The sequence below is a fragment of the Eptesicus fuscus genome, chromosome 21 (assembly GCF_027574615.1).
Source record: "Eptesicus fuscus isolate TK198812 chromosome 21, DD_ASM_mEF_20220401, whole genome shotgun sequence".
In the NCBI taxonomy this organism is placed as follows: Eukaryota; Metazoa; Chordata; class Mammalia; order Chiroptera; family Vespertilionidae; genus Eptesicus; species Eptesicus fuscus.
The window spans coordinates 39,730,084-39,746,197 of NC_072493.1; the positions used below are offsets into that span (position 1 = coordinate 39,730,084).

Below are 16,114 nucleotides of genomic sequence, written 5' to 3' on the forward strand. Positions count from 1 at the left end.
GTATCACATATTTGTCCTCGTCCCCCCATTCCCATCCACCTCCCTCCCCACACATGCCCCCACCGCCCTGTTGTCCTTAACCGCCAGTTAGGCTCATATGCCTGCACACAAGTCCTTTGGTTGATCTCCCCCCTACCCCTACTCTTCCCTACCCTCCCCCCGAGGCCCAACAGTCTGATCCATGCCTCCTTGTTTCTGGGTCTGTTCTTGTTCATCAGTCTATGTTGTTCATCATTTCCCTTAGATGAGTGAGATCATGTGCTATTAGAAATACACTTATAAGAACCGAAAATGAGACAAGCAATAATGGTTATGCTGAGAGGCAAAAGAATCAGTGTGTAGTGAGTTTCTTTCTGGGCCAACAGTTCTTTTGAGACCCAATTTCAATGTCCAACAGTTCCTTATGTGTACATGTCAGCACTGACATTTCAGTTCTGGATGGTGGACAAATGGTGGCAATGCAGGTCCGACAATAAAATATATTTAAAAAAAAAGCAGCAGCAGCAGCTCAGGAGACACCCCGAAGGCAGCTAGCGATGTAGTCAGAACTCAGGGGCCAGTTCTGGTTATGGACACGCATCCATACCTATGGGTTGGCATTGTTCCTCCTGGAGGTTTTTATTCCTCCTCACGTTTTCCAAGAGGATGGGTGAAAAGGGCAAAAAAAATTATGAGCTTTGGGTTTCTTCACTGCCTTTATCCCACTTCTGCCACCACCATCAGTGGTGATTATAGGAAACGAAGAAGGCCTGCGGCTGGACCTCTGGACCACGTTGTTCTGCGTTGGCTTTTCTTTCTAAATCCCAGGCTCTGGGACCCTCCGCGTGTCCAGCAGAGCAGAAAGCGGACGCTGGCTGCAGGACGTAATGGCCAGCGCTTAGCTTGAGCAGTGCGTGCCAGGCCCTGGTCGGTGTATTTGGATATCCATGTATTTAGTCCACAACACCATTCCGTGCAGTGGGTACTTTTATTATCCCCACTTTACAGAAGAGGGAACTGAGGTACCGAGTTGGGAAGTTACTTGTGCTAAGCAGCAGAGCCGGGATTCGAACACGGGCATTTGGGGCCGCACTGCTCAGCTCCGCAGTGACCAGCCCCTTTGCTCTTCTCCCAGCCCAGCCCCAGAACCACGCGGAAACCCAGGAGGTCACACTCAGCTCGGAGCCGGTGCCCGTGGCGCGCTGCGTCTCCTCGGGGGGCCGCCCGCCCGCCCAAATCTCCTGGATCTCACCCCTGAATGGGGATCCCAAAGAGACCGAGACGTCAGGGCCCCTGTCCGGCACGGTCACCGTCACCAGCCGCTACGCCGTGGTGCCCTCGAGCCAAGTAGATGGTGTCGAGATCACCTGCAAGGTGGAGCACGAGGCCCTGAAGGAGCCAGCCCTGCTGCCCGTGACCCTCTCTGTGCGCTGTGAGTGCCTCCCGTGTGACTGCAGCTCTCCTGTCTGCACTGGCTTCCCCGGGCGCCGTCCACGCCGTCCCTCAGTGCTGTCCACCTGGGCTCTGCCCTGCCTGCCTGCCCTTCGTCTGTGCTTCCACACACTGCCCCGTGTCGTCTACACTGGCTCCACGCGGCCAGGCAGTGGCAAACGCTGCCCCCACTGTCTGTGTCAACCACTCTGAGTCCACACTGCGTGAACCAGCACTGTCTACACACACACACTCGTTCACTCTGTTTCCATCGACTCTCCTACGGTCTCTGCACCAACTCCTGCCTCCGAAAATGATTCCCATCGACCCCACTGGGCCCTGACAGCACTGACGCCTTCCAGTACGTTCTCTGCTAGCTCTTCCCCACACTGCGCACACGCACACCCCCTCACGCAGCCCTCGAGGCTTCCCGGGCACTGTTCCCACAGCCCTGTCTTTCGGGCACCCACAGCAACATGCTCACACTCCTCCCAGCCATGCCTTCGGTTAGGCCGGTGGTCGGCAGACCGCGGCCCGCGAGCCACTTGCAGCTCTTTGGCCCCTTGAGTGTGGCTCTTCCACAAAATACCACGTGCGGGCGCGCACGGACAGTGCGATTGAAACTTCGTGGCCCATGCGCAGAAGTCGGTTTTCGGCTCTCAAAAGAAATTTCAATCGTACTGTGGATATTTGGCTCTGTGGACCAATGAGTTTGCCGACCACTGGGTTAGACCAAGGCTCGGCCAGATTCCCCTATCCACGCTGCCGGGGAAGTAGCACACGGTCCGCAGCAGCCCCCAGGGTACTGCCGGCCCCGAGAAAAGCTTCCTCCGAGTGCTGGGAGCGGTGTCCCTGTCCTGGGCTCGCAGACACACCAGAGGGATTCGCCCCTGACGGTTCCCACGGGTTCACCTCCTGCCAACCTGTTCCATTTCTATAGGATCCCGTCTGTCTGCTTGCCTGTCATCCCTTTTGGGACTCTCCCCTCTCTGAGCCAATCCCCCCATTTCCTCCAGACCCCCCCGAGGTCTCCATCTCTGGCTATGACGACAACTGGTACCTCGGCCGTAGTGAGGCCACTCTGAACTGTGATGTTCGCAGCAATCCAGAGCCCACAAGCTATGTCTGGAGCACGTGAGTCCTGGGGGGACCTGGACTCCTGGGTCTGAGGGAGGAGGGGATGGGGCCTGGACTCCTGGGTCTGAGGGAGGAGGGGCTGGGGGCCTGGACTCCTGGGTCTGAGGGAGGAGGGGCTGGGGGCCTGGACTCCTGTGTCTGAGGGCGGAGGAACTGGGGTCTGAACCGGGGGAAATCCTCCAAAAGGAGGGAGCGGACAGCTCAGGGTCCCTGGGGCCTGGCTCCTGAGGGCTCTGTCATCAAGGACCCGGCCTGTGCTCTGTGGACCCTGCTGTCCCCCTCATGTGACCTCCACATTCTCCAGGACCTCGGGCTCCTTACCAGCCTCAGCAAAAGACCAGGGCCCCCAGCTGCTGGTCCACTTGGTGGATAGGCTGGTCAACACCACCTTCACCTGCACCGTCAGCAACGCCGAGGGCACGGGCCGCGCCGAGCAGGTGGTCCTCGTTCGAGGTGAGCGGGTCTCGGGGGCGGTGTGTGATGACCGGGTCTGTCCCACGTTCCTCTCTTTTGGTTCCGGGCTGCACGGGGGAGGCTGTGCCGCCGGCTGAGGGAGGAGTCCAGACCCGCCTGGTGATGGGAGAGGAGGGTGGTGTGGGTTTTCTCTCTTGCCCCCAGGGGGGTCTGGGTCGGGCTGATAGAGGTAGGTGTTGGCAGAGGAGTTTGGGAGGTTGAGGCCTGTGCTGGGCGCTTCCTGGAGAGGAGAGGCGGGGCAGGGTCTTCAGGAAGAGACGTAGCGACCTTGCCTGGGCTCCAGCCCCTGAGACCCGCCCACAGAATCACACACACATGAGGTAGCCAGACGGACACAGACCCGAACTTCTTATGGTGAACGCTGGTCCTTTCGTCTGGAGCCACTGGTAGTGCATGTCGGGCGTTTGGGTTTCTGGAGTCGGTACTTTGGAAACGGTGACTGATGATGACATGGGTCTGTGGGTGGGAAGTTCTCCGAGTCCCCTTGATGTGAACTCAGAAACACAGACCCCTGGCCTGGCCGGCATGGCTCAGTGGCTGAGCATCGACCTAGGAACCAGGAGATCACGGTTCGATTCCCGGTCAGGGCACATGCCCAGGTTGTGGGCTTGATCCCCAGTGTGGGGTGTGCAGGAGGCAGCCGATCCATGATTCTCTCTCATCATTGATGCTTCTATCTCTCACTCCCTCTCCCTTCTCTCTGAAATCAATAATAAATTTATTTTTTTTTTTTTTTAAAGAAAGAAACACAGACCCCAAGACACACAGCCAGAGAGGAAAGGAGCGAAGGCAGACTCAGCCTGTGCGTAGGCTGAAGGCAGTGGGGTTGGGATCACAGCTGTGCATCACACACCTGGAGGGAGGCAGGGACGGTCACAGGGCCGTGCACCCCGACACTCAGACACAGACGGACCCCGTGGCTGGGCGCAGAGTCCCCGTCAGGTCAGAGCCACAGCCAGCAGGGCCGGTGTCTGCAGACACACCCTGTGCTTCGAGATGCATTGGAACCAAAACAACCTCGCCCATAACGTAGCCCACACACTGCTGTCACCGTGACACCCCCCAGGCGGGCAGGGGCACCAGCCAAGACACTGAACCAAACCAGATCACAGCCGGCTGGAGCCCGAGACCCCCAGTCCCGGGAAGAGCCATTTGGAAACGCCCTCCAGCGTGGCTCTCCGTGGCACATCCCTGTGCAGACACAACACGGGAACGGTGGCCTGGCCCCCACCAAAGCACGCCCACGGACCCGTGTGAAGACGGCGGGAAGCAGACCCCCACGACAATCTGACATCACACACATGTAGAAAGACACCCAAATGACAGCAGGCCTCTCTTGGGGAAGGCAGGCACTCGCCAGGAGATCTGATGGGCCCACTCAGACACACGGTCACACACACACGCCCACCTGAAGGGGGACACAACCACTGGATGTGCTGGGGGAGGGGAAAGGATCGCGGGAATCTGCAATTCACGTGCAGTTACATCACTCATATCAACACGGAGACACTCCACGACCGCCTCGGGGTGCACACCCTCAGAAACTCCAAAAACCCGTTTAGAGGGTCGCTTTCAACAAATTGTCATCTGACGGGTATTTGGCGAGGTTTCCTCTTGACCATGCTTTCTCCCTTTATTTATTTATTTAACAGGCTTTCTCCTTTTTATTTATTTAATTGATTTTTTTTACAGAGAGGAAGGGAGAAGGAGAGGGATAGAGAGCTAGAAACATCGATGAGAGAGAAACTTCGACCAGCTGCCTCCTGCACACCCCCTACTGGGGATGTGCCCGCAACCAAGGTACATGCCCTTGACCGGAATCGAACCTGGGACCCTTGAGTCCGCAGGCCGACGCTCTATCCACTGAGCCAAACCGGTTTCGGCCAGCCTTTCTCCTTGATGCTGGGAACACTGGCAAATGAGACACAGGCCTTGCCGTCCAAGGCACACCCAGAGAAGTCGGCTCCACCCACCCAGCCAGGCACCCAACTGGAACCTCCACCCCAGAAACACACCTGAGAAACGGGTCCCCCCACACACACACACACATATGCAGAAGGCACTCCCAGGGGCGCAGCCTGCAGAACTCAGACGCGGGCACACTTCAGGGCCATCGGAGGAATGCAAACCCCCAAACACACACACACACTCCAGGGGTCAGCCCTTTGGCTGTGTTCACCCAGTGAAACACCCCGAGGCCCATCGGGGACCGGGATGCACACAGAATCACAGCCCCAGAAAGACCGAGCAGTAAGGAAAGACGCCCCCTCCCCCTGACTATCCCAAAGGCAGCCACAGACCGAGGAGCAGTCAAAAACGCCATAAAGCCACGCCCACAGGTAGATGCCCACAGAAACACCGACAGGTCCAGACCCTGACAGTGAGTTTGCCCCGGGAGAAACTCCCCGCTCCTGGCAGTCTCTCCCCGAGGGTTTCGGGACACACCACGTTCCCTCACGCGCACAGACCCAGACGTGCTGTCATCGCCTGCGTGTGGGGTTCACGCGGGTGCAAATGTGGGTACACAGGCCACACCGCAGGCCAGGCGTCCCTTCAGGGAGGCTTCGGGGAACTTCCAGCCCAGGGCGCAGGAACTCACTGCTGTCTCAGTACCGCTCCAGGAACAGGCGTGTCCGTCCCCCCACCCCCCGCGCTGCAGCCCGTTTCCAGACGGTGTGGACGAAGTCTGCTTCGCGCCCCACCCAGTATCCAGGGAGAGGCATATATTTTCTCCAAAAGAGGTTCACAAAGTAGTACTTACCCTTCATACTTGAGGCACATTGCTGTGTTTTTTTTACTGCTGCTTGCGAGTCACTAAACTGCCTTGACAGCCCCCTTTTTTAAAACACCCAGAAATAGACGCCTCGGGACCCTTTGCACAGAGGGTGGGGAGGGGAGGGTCTGGTGTAAGTGGACCCTCTGGTCTCGCCCCTGTATGCATGGGGAAAGAGCATGTGTGATCAGGTTCCCGTTGTATCATGTCTGTCCCTCCCTGGCTTCCTGTCACCTCCCCCCTGCAGTTTAGCCAGTGCTGGGAGCACTAGCGGGCAAAGGGACAGGGCTTCATGAGCCCCGTTTTCCGCACTGGGCATGGGTGGCCCAGGCAGGAGGCAGGTGGCACCGGGGATGGGTGGCCCAGGCCGGAGGCGGGTGGCACCGGGGATGGGTGGCCCAGGCAGGAGGCGGGTGGCACCGGGGATGGGTGGCCCAGGCAGGAGGCGGGTGGCACTGGGCATGGGTGGCCCAGGCAGGAGGCGGGTGGCACCGGGGATGGGTGGCCCACGCCGGAGGCGGGTGGCACCGGGGATGGGTGGCCCAGGCAGGAGGCGGGCCACGCCGCCCAGACCCGGTGCTCCCAGCGCTCCAAGGGAGGAATTCTCAGAGGGTCCCTTCTCCTCTCGAGTACAAAGAGCTTTGGAGTCAAAGCTCAAATCCCCCTCTCCCTCTTCCTGGCTGGATCCACCCCAAGATTTTGTGACCATGACCTCAGCTCATCCTCAAGGGGTCACATGCCTACTGGGTCCTGGCAAGCGACCTGGTGGCGGGTGTGGAACTCTGTTCCCTCCCAGTCACAGCCTTCACTCAGCTCCAGCCCATCCCCAGGTGGAGGACAGGAGACTTTGGTGTTGCCAGATCTGACCACCACCGCCCCTCCCCGCAACGAAATGGGGAATTTTCAGTGACATCACCTGGTTTCTGAAATGTTGGCTAGAAAGTTTAATAATACTGTGTGGGTATAAGGAGATCTGTGGCAACCCCTCCGCATACAAAGCACTCAGCCTGTAGCAAAGTGAATGGGTTTTCCCGCCCCCCATTTTGCCCAGGCAGAGTCACCTCCCTGTTCCTGTCACTCCCCTGCCGTGTCCTCCCCTCCCCAGACGTATCCTCTTGACCTTGTGTCTCCCTTTCTCTCTCTCACCCCTCCTTCTCTCTCCTCAGACGGCCCCCGGGCCTCTCCCCGAGACGAGGGTCCAATGGTGTGGGGGGCTGTGGTGGGGACACTGCTGGTGCTGGTGCTGCTGCTTCTGGCTGGGGGGGCCTTGGCCTACATCCAGCTGAGGAGGAGGAGGAGGAGGAAGAGCCCTGGAGGAGCCGGAGGAGGACCAGACAGCGGCCAGGGATCCTATGATCCGAACACTCAAGTGTTTGAGAATGGGGGCCCCGTCTTCTGGACCACAACAGCCCCTGGTCCCCCGAGGCCGGACGGCAAGGACACGGAGGAGGACTACGAGGAAGAGGAGGAGAAGGCCGAGAAAGGCCTCATGCTGCCTCCATCCCTAGCACTCGAGGATGACATGGAGTCCCAGCTGGACGGCTCCCTCATCTCCCGGCGGGCGGTTTACGTGTGACCCCCAGACAGAGACAGAGACAGAGACAGAGCCGAGCCTGCAGGGGCCACGGGCTGCAGACTGGTGGGACTCGTTTGTCTGGATGACACTGGAGCGCAAATGCTACCTCCCACTTTCCTGGGATTCAGAGGGAGGTGGAATATCACACACTGGACTTACAGTCTCCGGGGCTGCATGGGGGAGGGGGAGGGGGACCCACAGAGGACCCCCACCCCCAACAGAGACTTGGTTTTGGCTCTGGCCTGCCCCAGCCCTGCCCTGTGACACTCAGGAGTTAATAAACACCTTGGAGGAAAAATCGGGGGTGTCTTGTAATACACTGGACCCCCTCCTGGGGGGGTAGGAAAGCTGAACTGGGCTCCCTGGAGTGGGAGGCTGGGGGGCTCTTACTGTCTGGGTCCTTGAAGGACACCTTGGATGCTGAGACGCCCCCCGAGGCCAGTGGGACTGTGATCTGGGCTTAGAGACGGGAGGGCTTGGACTCGATGGTTCCAGCACTGAGGCTGCCTTCCCCAGGCCAAGCTGTGGTCTGATTATCCGGGAGCAGCGCAGACCCAACTCCCCAAGGTTGCTGAGACCTGGGGAGGGAGCGCTGCCCCCCGACATTCTCCGGGCCCCCAGGAGGCCAGGGGGCGTGGGTACTGAGAAACCAGGGAAGTCCCACCGATCCACCCCGAGAAGTGGCCTTTCCCCGCATCCTTCCTCTTCCTCTGCCCCTGGGGCCCAGCTAGAGGGAATTTTCAGTGATTCAGAGGTAGGGCTGTGGCTCTGTATCCCGCCTAATTCCCCTCAACCAGAACCTCTCCCAACCCCAGGCTGGGGACTGAGGTGGGGAATGGGCGGGGCAGGGGTAAATCCCAGCCACCTCCGCTCCCTGGCCCCAGGGCCACTGGCTCCCACTGCCGTGGGCTTTGTCTCTGTTCCTGCGGCCACGGCCAGGAGGGGCTTGGTGAGTTTACTTTCTACCAGTTTTGACTTCCACTTAATGGCTGGGGATGAAGCAGTGACGCGGGCAGACTCCCATGCAGTCAGGACGCCTGGAATAACAGTAACTTGAGGATGGCTGGTGTGGACTGAGCGGCAATTACTCTGTTGTCCTCCCACATTCCAGCCCTCCTGAGCGAGCCGGCTGTGGAACAGGAAGTGTGGGAAAAGGAGAGTCCTGGGTTCCAGGCATGGTTCCTCTGGGGGCTGGATCTCATCAGTGGTCTGGGCTTCATGGAAGGGGTGGGGCCTGTGGGCGGGGCTTTTGCATTCTGGTTGCTTGTTGTCTAACACCCACACAGGTTAGACATGTAAGACATGTGTAGAGGGCAGGGGCGGGGATGTTGTCAGTCTGGCTTCTAGCAGGTCCTGAGCGCCCATGCCCACCCTTCCTCACACATCCAGCAAGACCAGCCCGTCCGGAACGCGCAGCCTAGTGTAGAAACTGGCAGATACACAGTAATGACTCCAATAACAACGTGAGGAAGTGTGAAGTGTGTTGCACAGGAAAGGCCCTGGGGCCGTGAGTTTCTCTCCCGGCATTTCCTGTCGGGTTGGCGGAGCTCTGATCCTCGGACCAGGACGACTCCATTCCCCGACTCCATTCCCCGTAATGAATGCCTGGCTATGATCCTAACCCCAGGATCCCCCCACCCCACCCCCGCCCCAGTTCTCTGCCTTGTAGCTCTACTTCCCTTCCCACCAGTTCCCTTCCCACCAGTTCCCTTCCCTCATCTCCCTGTGCATCCCCCCATTCGCTGCTTCTTGCTGTTCCTTAAAAACAGCACAAAGCTTCCTCCTCAGGGCCTTTGCACCAGCTGCCATCTCTGCCATGAATGTTCTCACCCCACCCCCACCCCCCATCGCTCACCCCCACCCCGCATCGCTCACCCCCCTACAGCTCCTTCAGATCTTCGCTCAAATGTCACCCTGCAGTAAGGCTCTCGGACTACCTGCTCTGTCACTTCCTATCACCTTCCCCACTTTGCAGGTTTTGTTTGTTTTTTTTAAAGATTTTTTATTTATTTTTAGAGAGAGGAAGGGGGAGAGAGAGAAATATTGATATAAAAACAAAACATTGGCCCTACCTGGTTTGACTCAGTGGATAGAGGGTCGGCCTGCGGACTCAAGGGTCCTAGGTTCCATTCCAGTCAAGGGCACATGCCCAGGCTGTGGGCTCAATCTCCAGTAGGGGGCGTGCAGGAGGCACCCGATCAACGATTCTCTCTCATCATTGATGTTTCTATCTCTCCCTCTCCCTTCTCTGAAATCAATAAAAATATAATTTTTAAAAAAATATATGAAGCTTTTTCAAAAACAAAACATTGATCGGCTGCCTCCTGCAGGGCCCCTATGGGGGGTTGAGCCCACAACATTTTGGTACATGGGACCACGCCCAACCAACTGAGCCACGCCGGCCAGACCCACTATGTAGCTCTATCCTCCATCACCTAACTGCCGCCTGGCATATGGTGGCTGTTTCTGTACTGTTGGTCTCCGTGCCCAACGACAACATAAATTCTGTCGGGGTGGGGGCTTTTGTATGAATAAATTCCACAGAAATTGCTTAGTAAGGATAAGTTGAATGAAAGACTGTCCCCTGCCTTTAAGGTAGGCGGGTGGGTGATGACTTGGGCTGTGAGTCAGGAGCTGTGGCTTCCTCCTGGAGACCCCCTTACACTGTCCCTCTTCTTGCAGAGTCCCCCAACCCATCAGGTGCAGGGGCCACCGGGGGCATCATTGGGGGCATCATCGCCGCCATCATTGGTACCGCTGTGGTCGCCACAGGCATCCTCATCTGCCGGCAGCAGCGGAAGGAACAGAGGCTGCAGGGGGCAGAGGAGGAAGATGAGTAAGTGATGCATACTAAGCAGTGGATGAGGGGAGGGTCCCAGAACTGGGGATCCTGAGGTGGAGGGTAAAGATGGGAGAAAACCATCCGTAATGGCTCTGTGAAGCAGGGGCACCCCAAATAACTATAACTTAAATAGGATAGAGAGGAGAGTTTACTCCTGTCTCATAAATCATGGATATGACACCTCTGCTGTGTGAAGTCATCGGAGCCCAGGCTCCTGCTATCTTGTGGCTCCACCTTTATTCACATTTCAAAGGCTCCCCACGCTTCTGTCATTATCTACAGACTTCACAACCAGACAGGGCTATCCTGGCCTCACAGCCCCCATTCCTGCCAGTGGGAAAAGGAAATAGTAGAAATACAGGGTATTCAAGCCTGATTGGCGTGGCTCAGTGGTTCAGTGTCAACCTATGAACCAGGAGGTCACAGTTCGATTCCCGGACAGGCCACACATGCCTGGGTTTCAGGCTCGATCTCCAGCGGAGGGTTTGAAGGAGGCAGCCGATCAATGCCCTGTGACACTCATCATTGATGTTTCTCTCCCTCTCCCTCTCCCTTCCTCTCTGAAATCAATAAAAATAGATTATGTGCCAGCTAAAATCTTTATTAGTATGAGAAAGAAGGAGCCTGGATATTGGGGAAAACTAGCCACACTTCTCTGTGTAGAGCACTTGTATGTGCCAGGCTTGACTAGATGCATTTGACATGTGTAACCTCGACAAAGTCTCACATCCATTCATCGAGTCAACAAGTATTCAAAAAGTAGCCACCCAGGACCAGGCTCTGGAGGTAGGAACGCAATGATGAGACAAACATTTGAAAAATGCCCACATGTGGCTCAGTGGTTGAGGGTTGACCTATGAACCTGGGTTGCAGGCTCGATGCCCAGGAGTGGGCATGCAGGAGGTTTCCAGTCAGTGATTCTCTCTCATTATGAACATTTCTATCTCTCCCTTTCCCTTCCTCTCTCTGAAATCAATAAAAACATTTTTTAAAAAATAAAATCAATACATATATCATGGAAACATAAGTTATTATAGGGAGCTAATGGTAACCATTTCGTGAAAGAGGAAACAGTTTCAGAGAGCTGAAATCACTCGCTGAAATTCATCCAGCAAGTAAGTGTTTTGGGGGCAAAATGCTTCTGAAATAACATGACTCAGTGAGGGCGTGGGATGGGAACCCTTGTTAAAAATGCATATTCCTAGGCTTATGCCAAACCTACTACATCAGAACTTTTACAAGAAGGGTTCAGAATCTGTTATTCTGATGCACAAGATAGTGTGTGAACCGTGTCTTAATCATCTAGTCAATGCAAAACAACAACTTGCAATTCATACCTCCTGCGTCCAGCCCAGTGCTGAGACCCAGGGGTATCTGAGATGGCCCTGGCCCTGCCCTCCTGGGGTTCCCGGACTGGAGGAGACAGACCGTCCCCAGGCAGTGATGGTGCAGCATGGTGGGGAACCTCAGGGAGCTGAGAGAAGCCAGAAGGTCATGGAAGGCCTCCTGGAGGAGGGGGTATCTGAGTGGGTGTTTTTTGGGTGTGTTGTTGTTGTTGTTGTTTGTTGTTTTAAAATATACTTCTTTATTGATTTCAGAGAGGAAGGAAGAGAGAGAGAGAGAGAGAGAGAGAAGAGAGAGAGAGAGAGAGAAGCATCAGTGATGAGAGAGAATCATTGATCAGTTGCCTCCTGCACTCCCCCTACTGGGGATCAAGCCCACAACCCGGGCATGTGCCCTTGGCCAGAATGGAACCTGGAACCCTTCAGTCCACAGGTCGACGCTCTATCCACTGAGCCAAACTGGCTAGGGCTGTGTTGGGTTTTTTTGGGTAATATTTGTATTGATTTTTAGAGAGAGAGGAAGGTTGATGTAAGAGTGAAACATCAATCGGCTGCCTCCTGCATGCCCCCTAGCGGGGAGAGAGCCCACAACCCGAACATGTGCCCTGACCAGGAATTGAACCAGCAACCTTTTGGTGCACAATACAACACCCAACTAACTGAACTACACCAGCCAGAGCTGAGATGGGTATTGAAGGCATAGTAAGTGCCCATCATTATGTATAGAGGATGCTCCGATCTGTGGGTATGTAGAATGAGGGAACTTGGCATAGTTTGGAGCAACGGTCGCCAACCAGTGGTCCATGGACCACTGGTGGTCCGTGAGGTCCGAAGGGTTGGCGACCGCTGGTTTGGAGGATAGGAAAGCATTTCAACCCTTTATTCATTCTCTTCACAAATACTTACTGAATTCTTCATAGTGGGTTCTGAACACCACGTTGATCAGAGATCTCATTTTCTCCCTCACATTGCGCATGGTTGGGTACAGTCATGGAGTGAAATCAGAAATAACAGCTCAGCCCTGGCCAGTGTTGCTCAGTGGTTAAAGGGTCACTGGTTCGATTCCTGGACAAGGGCATGTACCTGGGTTGTGGGTTCACTCCCCACCCCGAGGTGGCTCCCCGCCACCCCTGGTCAGGTGTGTGCAGGAGACAACCAGTCGATGTGTCTCTCATATTGATGTTTTTCTCTCCCTCTCTCCCCCTCCCTCGCTCCCTTCCACTCTGAAAAGCAATAGAGAAAAAAAAAAACAAACACTTCAAATACAAGCTCAGTTAAGTGCCCTAAGAGGGAGGTGTACAACCATATGTGACCTCCTCACAGGAGATCGTGATCCTCCTGGAGAATCAAGGAGGCCTCCTGGAAGTAGATTCATGGGATGAGTAGGAGTTAGCTGGGCAAGGGGAGTTGCGGGGGGGGGGGGGGGGGGGCGAGAAAGGGACATCAGGCAGAAGGAGGAGCTTGTGCAATGGCCCTAGAGTCGGGGGCTTCTTAGGTCTGAGCCTCTACCTGGTCTACCTCCTACCCCACAGCCTGGAGGGGCCTCCATCATACAAGCCACCAACCCCAAAGGCAAAGCTGGAGGAGCCAGAGATGGTAAGCACTTTGCCTGGAACCCAGGGCCGCTCCCCTGCACCCTCCTCCCCCCCGCCACCTTTCCCCAATAAGGCCATGGTGGGGAAGAGGGAGTTGGGGAAAGAGGTGGGCTGTGCGGGGGTCCTGACCTATCCCACCCCCTCCCACTGCAGCCCTCCCAGCTCTTCACTCTTGGGGCCTCAGAGCACAGCCCACTCAAGACCCCCTATTTCGATGCTGGCGTCTCATGTGCTGAGCAGGTAGGATCCCGGGTGAGGATGAGGCTGGGTACAGTTGCTGACATAGAGATTAAGGATTAAAGGTCACCACTCAAATTCAGAGCTGTGTCTCTGGTCAGAGCTTATGTCATGGAGCTATGTTTACAATTCAGTGGGGGAGGTCACGACTGAAAAATGCCAAGGACATGAGGTTAGAGTTTAAAGTCAGTCAGTGAAGACTGGTTGAACATCTACATCTGCTAGATACCGTAAGACAGGACATGTAGTCCCATCAGCCATCTACTGGAAGTCAGGGGTCAGATATTGAAGTTGTAACTAGGCAAAGTTGAAGGGGCTATTTCTGGCTTAAGGTTAAGTAGTTGAGGTCAAGATCAAAGTCAAAGGTTCATGGGGAAAGACTCAGGTCAGAAATCAAAAGACAGAGTAGAGACAGGATTGACAGGGTGAGGTCTGTGCTCTGGGCTTTGAATTAGGGACAAGCCATATGATTGACCCTGTGACAAGGGATAAGATTGGGTCTGGTTGGAGTGGGGAGATGGTCAAGATTTTGGAGTCAAGGGGATTCTATGTCAAGTTCAGGAAGTGACCTTGAGCTCCTATTCCTTTCCTGCCCCCAGGAAATGCCTCGGTACCATGAGCTGCCCACCTTGGAAGAGCGGTCGGGGCCCCTGCTCCTGGGGACCATGAGTCTAGGGTCCCCCATCCTGGCGCCGCCAGGGCCGCCTGTTGTGGAGAGGGTACCCCTGGATCTGGAGGACATGGATGATGATGAGGAAGACTACCTGGACAAGATCAACCCCATCTATGACGCCCTCTCCTACGCTAGTCCCTCTGATTCCTACTCAGGCAAAGGCTTTGTCATGTCCCGGGCCATGTATGTGTGAGCGGCCATGGCCCTGGCTCTTACCTCTCTTTTTGATCCCTCAACTTCCTGCCAGGAATCTAGTGCCGCTTGACCTCTGGCCAGGCCACTGTCAGTGAACACAGGCATCTCATCTGTGACTTCTACGTTGGTGGATCCATTGTGACCTCTAACCCATTATCTCTGACCTAGAGAAACCGGCCATGACAATGGAAACCTTATCTCATGAGTTGAGGGAGGGGAAATATGTTTCTGCACAATCTGACCCCAAGGACTCCTAACACTGTGACCTTAGTTCATACCTCTTACGTCTCACATTCTGCAATCTCCTCCCAAATTCCAAAGAAAACCCCAGACCAATAGCTCTGCTGGGTTGGATGTTGGGGGGCAGGCACCTTGCTGCTCAGACCTGAGCCCTCCAGGCAGCAGAGCCCCACTTACCCCCTCCCCACCCTGTCTGTTCCACAGTGGTGGGAAGGAGGGGAGTCCCCAGCCCAAGGCATAGCTTCTCCATCTCCCTCCTCCTGCAGGCAGGAGGCACAGGGTCCGGACCCTTCCCTGAGCCCCATTTCCCCAAATCCTGTCTTCTGGGAATTAAGGCCCCCTCCCCACCCCCATCGAGGACTAGATAGGGTGAGTGTCATGCAGTGTGCCTTGCTGACCCCAGCCTTGAGAGAATAATTTTGTGTTACTTTGAAGACTACTACGTCCTTTTACTGCTGCCCAGTGGAATGGGACCCAAACATCTCCCTGGGGTGTGTGTGTGGGGGGGGGGGGATGGTCACTTGGGTTGGGGTAAGGGATCTGATATTGTTTTGTAATAGGGACTCTCCTACCAATATGAATTTGTACTTTGACCAGGTCTCAACTTGTGTATTCTGTGGGATGTGAAGGGGAGGAGGGTGGAACATGATGATGGGTAATAAATAGGGGGCCCAGGACTTAAGGGAATCAGTAGACGAAGTCAAGATGTGTTATAGACAAAAATAAAAGAGCCAAAGGCATGACAAAAATAATGCAAGGGATAATGACTAAATATGCATAAGCAAAAAAAAAAAAAATGTAATGATGGGTAATAGGAGAGGGGGAGAGGAATCCAGAGCTTGTGGTTAATGAAAAGGAAACAGTGGAACACTGTCTAATGGACAGAAATAAACGGAACAGAGATATAAATGGTAGTAATTAAGTACGAGGGACTCGGGTTTAACGGATAAATGGCAAGTAAGAATAGACCAAAGTCAAAATTATGAATAATGTAATAAGAGCTCAGGTCATGATGGGTAATAGATCTGGATGAATGAACCAGAGGCAGACAGGTGAATAAATGGAGAAATAGGGGCCGCAGGCATGCTAGATAATAGACCCAAAACATGATGGTTAATTTAAGAAGGGCTAGAAGAACGACGGAAGTGCACAGACAGAAATGTGCTAAAGGTAGTATAGGCAGTGAAACTGAAATGAATGGGACGGGGGCATGCTGGGTAATGGGACAGAAATGAATGGGCCAAAGATAGAAGCCGCAGTGACGCAGGTCCGGGGTGTGGGGAGCGGGGGACAGAAGGCATGATGGGTAACGAGAGATCGGTGGGTCTATGGCAACTGTCGCGTTAAACAGGGAAAGCATTGTGGGTAACAAGAAGCCGGCGAAGGTTCACACAACCGGTTAGAATTCTCCCGATGCACAGTGGGAAGGTCCAGAACTTCCGGTTCTCGGTCGCTGACTCCGGACTGGGGCCTGCCCCTCTGCCGCGTTGCCTGATGGGACGCGAGGCCTGACCTTGCTGCCTAGCAGCCTCTGCCGCGCAACCCACCTTTACCCGTGTCCCTCGACCCCTGCACGTTAGCCAATGAGCGCACCAGTCTGATTATGGTCACAAGGGTGG

General features: G+C 55.3%; 1 protein-coding gene across 2 annotated transcripts in view; it reads left to right on the top strand.

Moving 5' to 3' along the window:
* Window positions 1-15,088, top strand: part of NECTIN2 (nectin cell adhesion molecule 2) — a 28,559-nt gene extending 13,471 nt beyond the window's left edge. Inside the window, exons 4-10 of one of the 2 annotated variants that reach the window (XM_054710930.1) lie at window positions 1,115-1,411; window positions 2,427-2,544; window positions 2,852-3,000; window positions 10,053-10,206; window positions 13,088-13,151; window positions 13,304-13,390; window positions 13,987-15,088. In XM_054710930.1, coding sequence (XP_054566905.1) covers window positions 1,115-1,411; window positions 2,427-2,544; window positions 2,852-3,000; window positions 10,053-10,206; window positions 13,088-13,151; window positions 13,304-13,390; window positions 13,987-14,253 — 1,136 coding nt within the window. In that variant the 3' untranslated portion in view covers window positions 14,254-15,088. Of the gene's footprint in view, window positions 1-1,114; window positions 1,412-2,426; window positions 2,545-2,851; window positions 3,001-6,960; window positions 7,669-10,052; window positions 10,207-13,087; window positions 13,152-13,303; window positions 13,391-13,986 lie in introns of those variants that run through there. The other variant, XM_028135143.2, reaches the window with a different exon arrangement.
* Window positions 15,089-16,114: the final 1,026 nt, after the last annotated feature.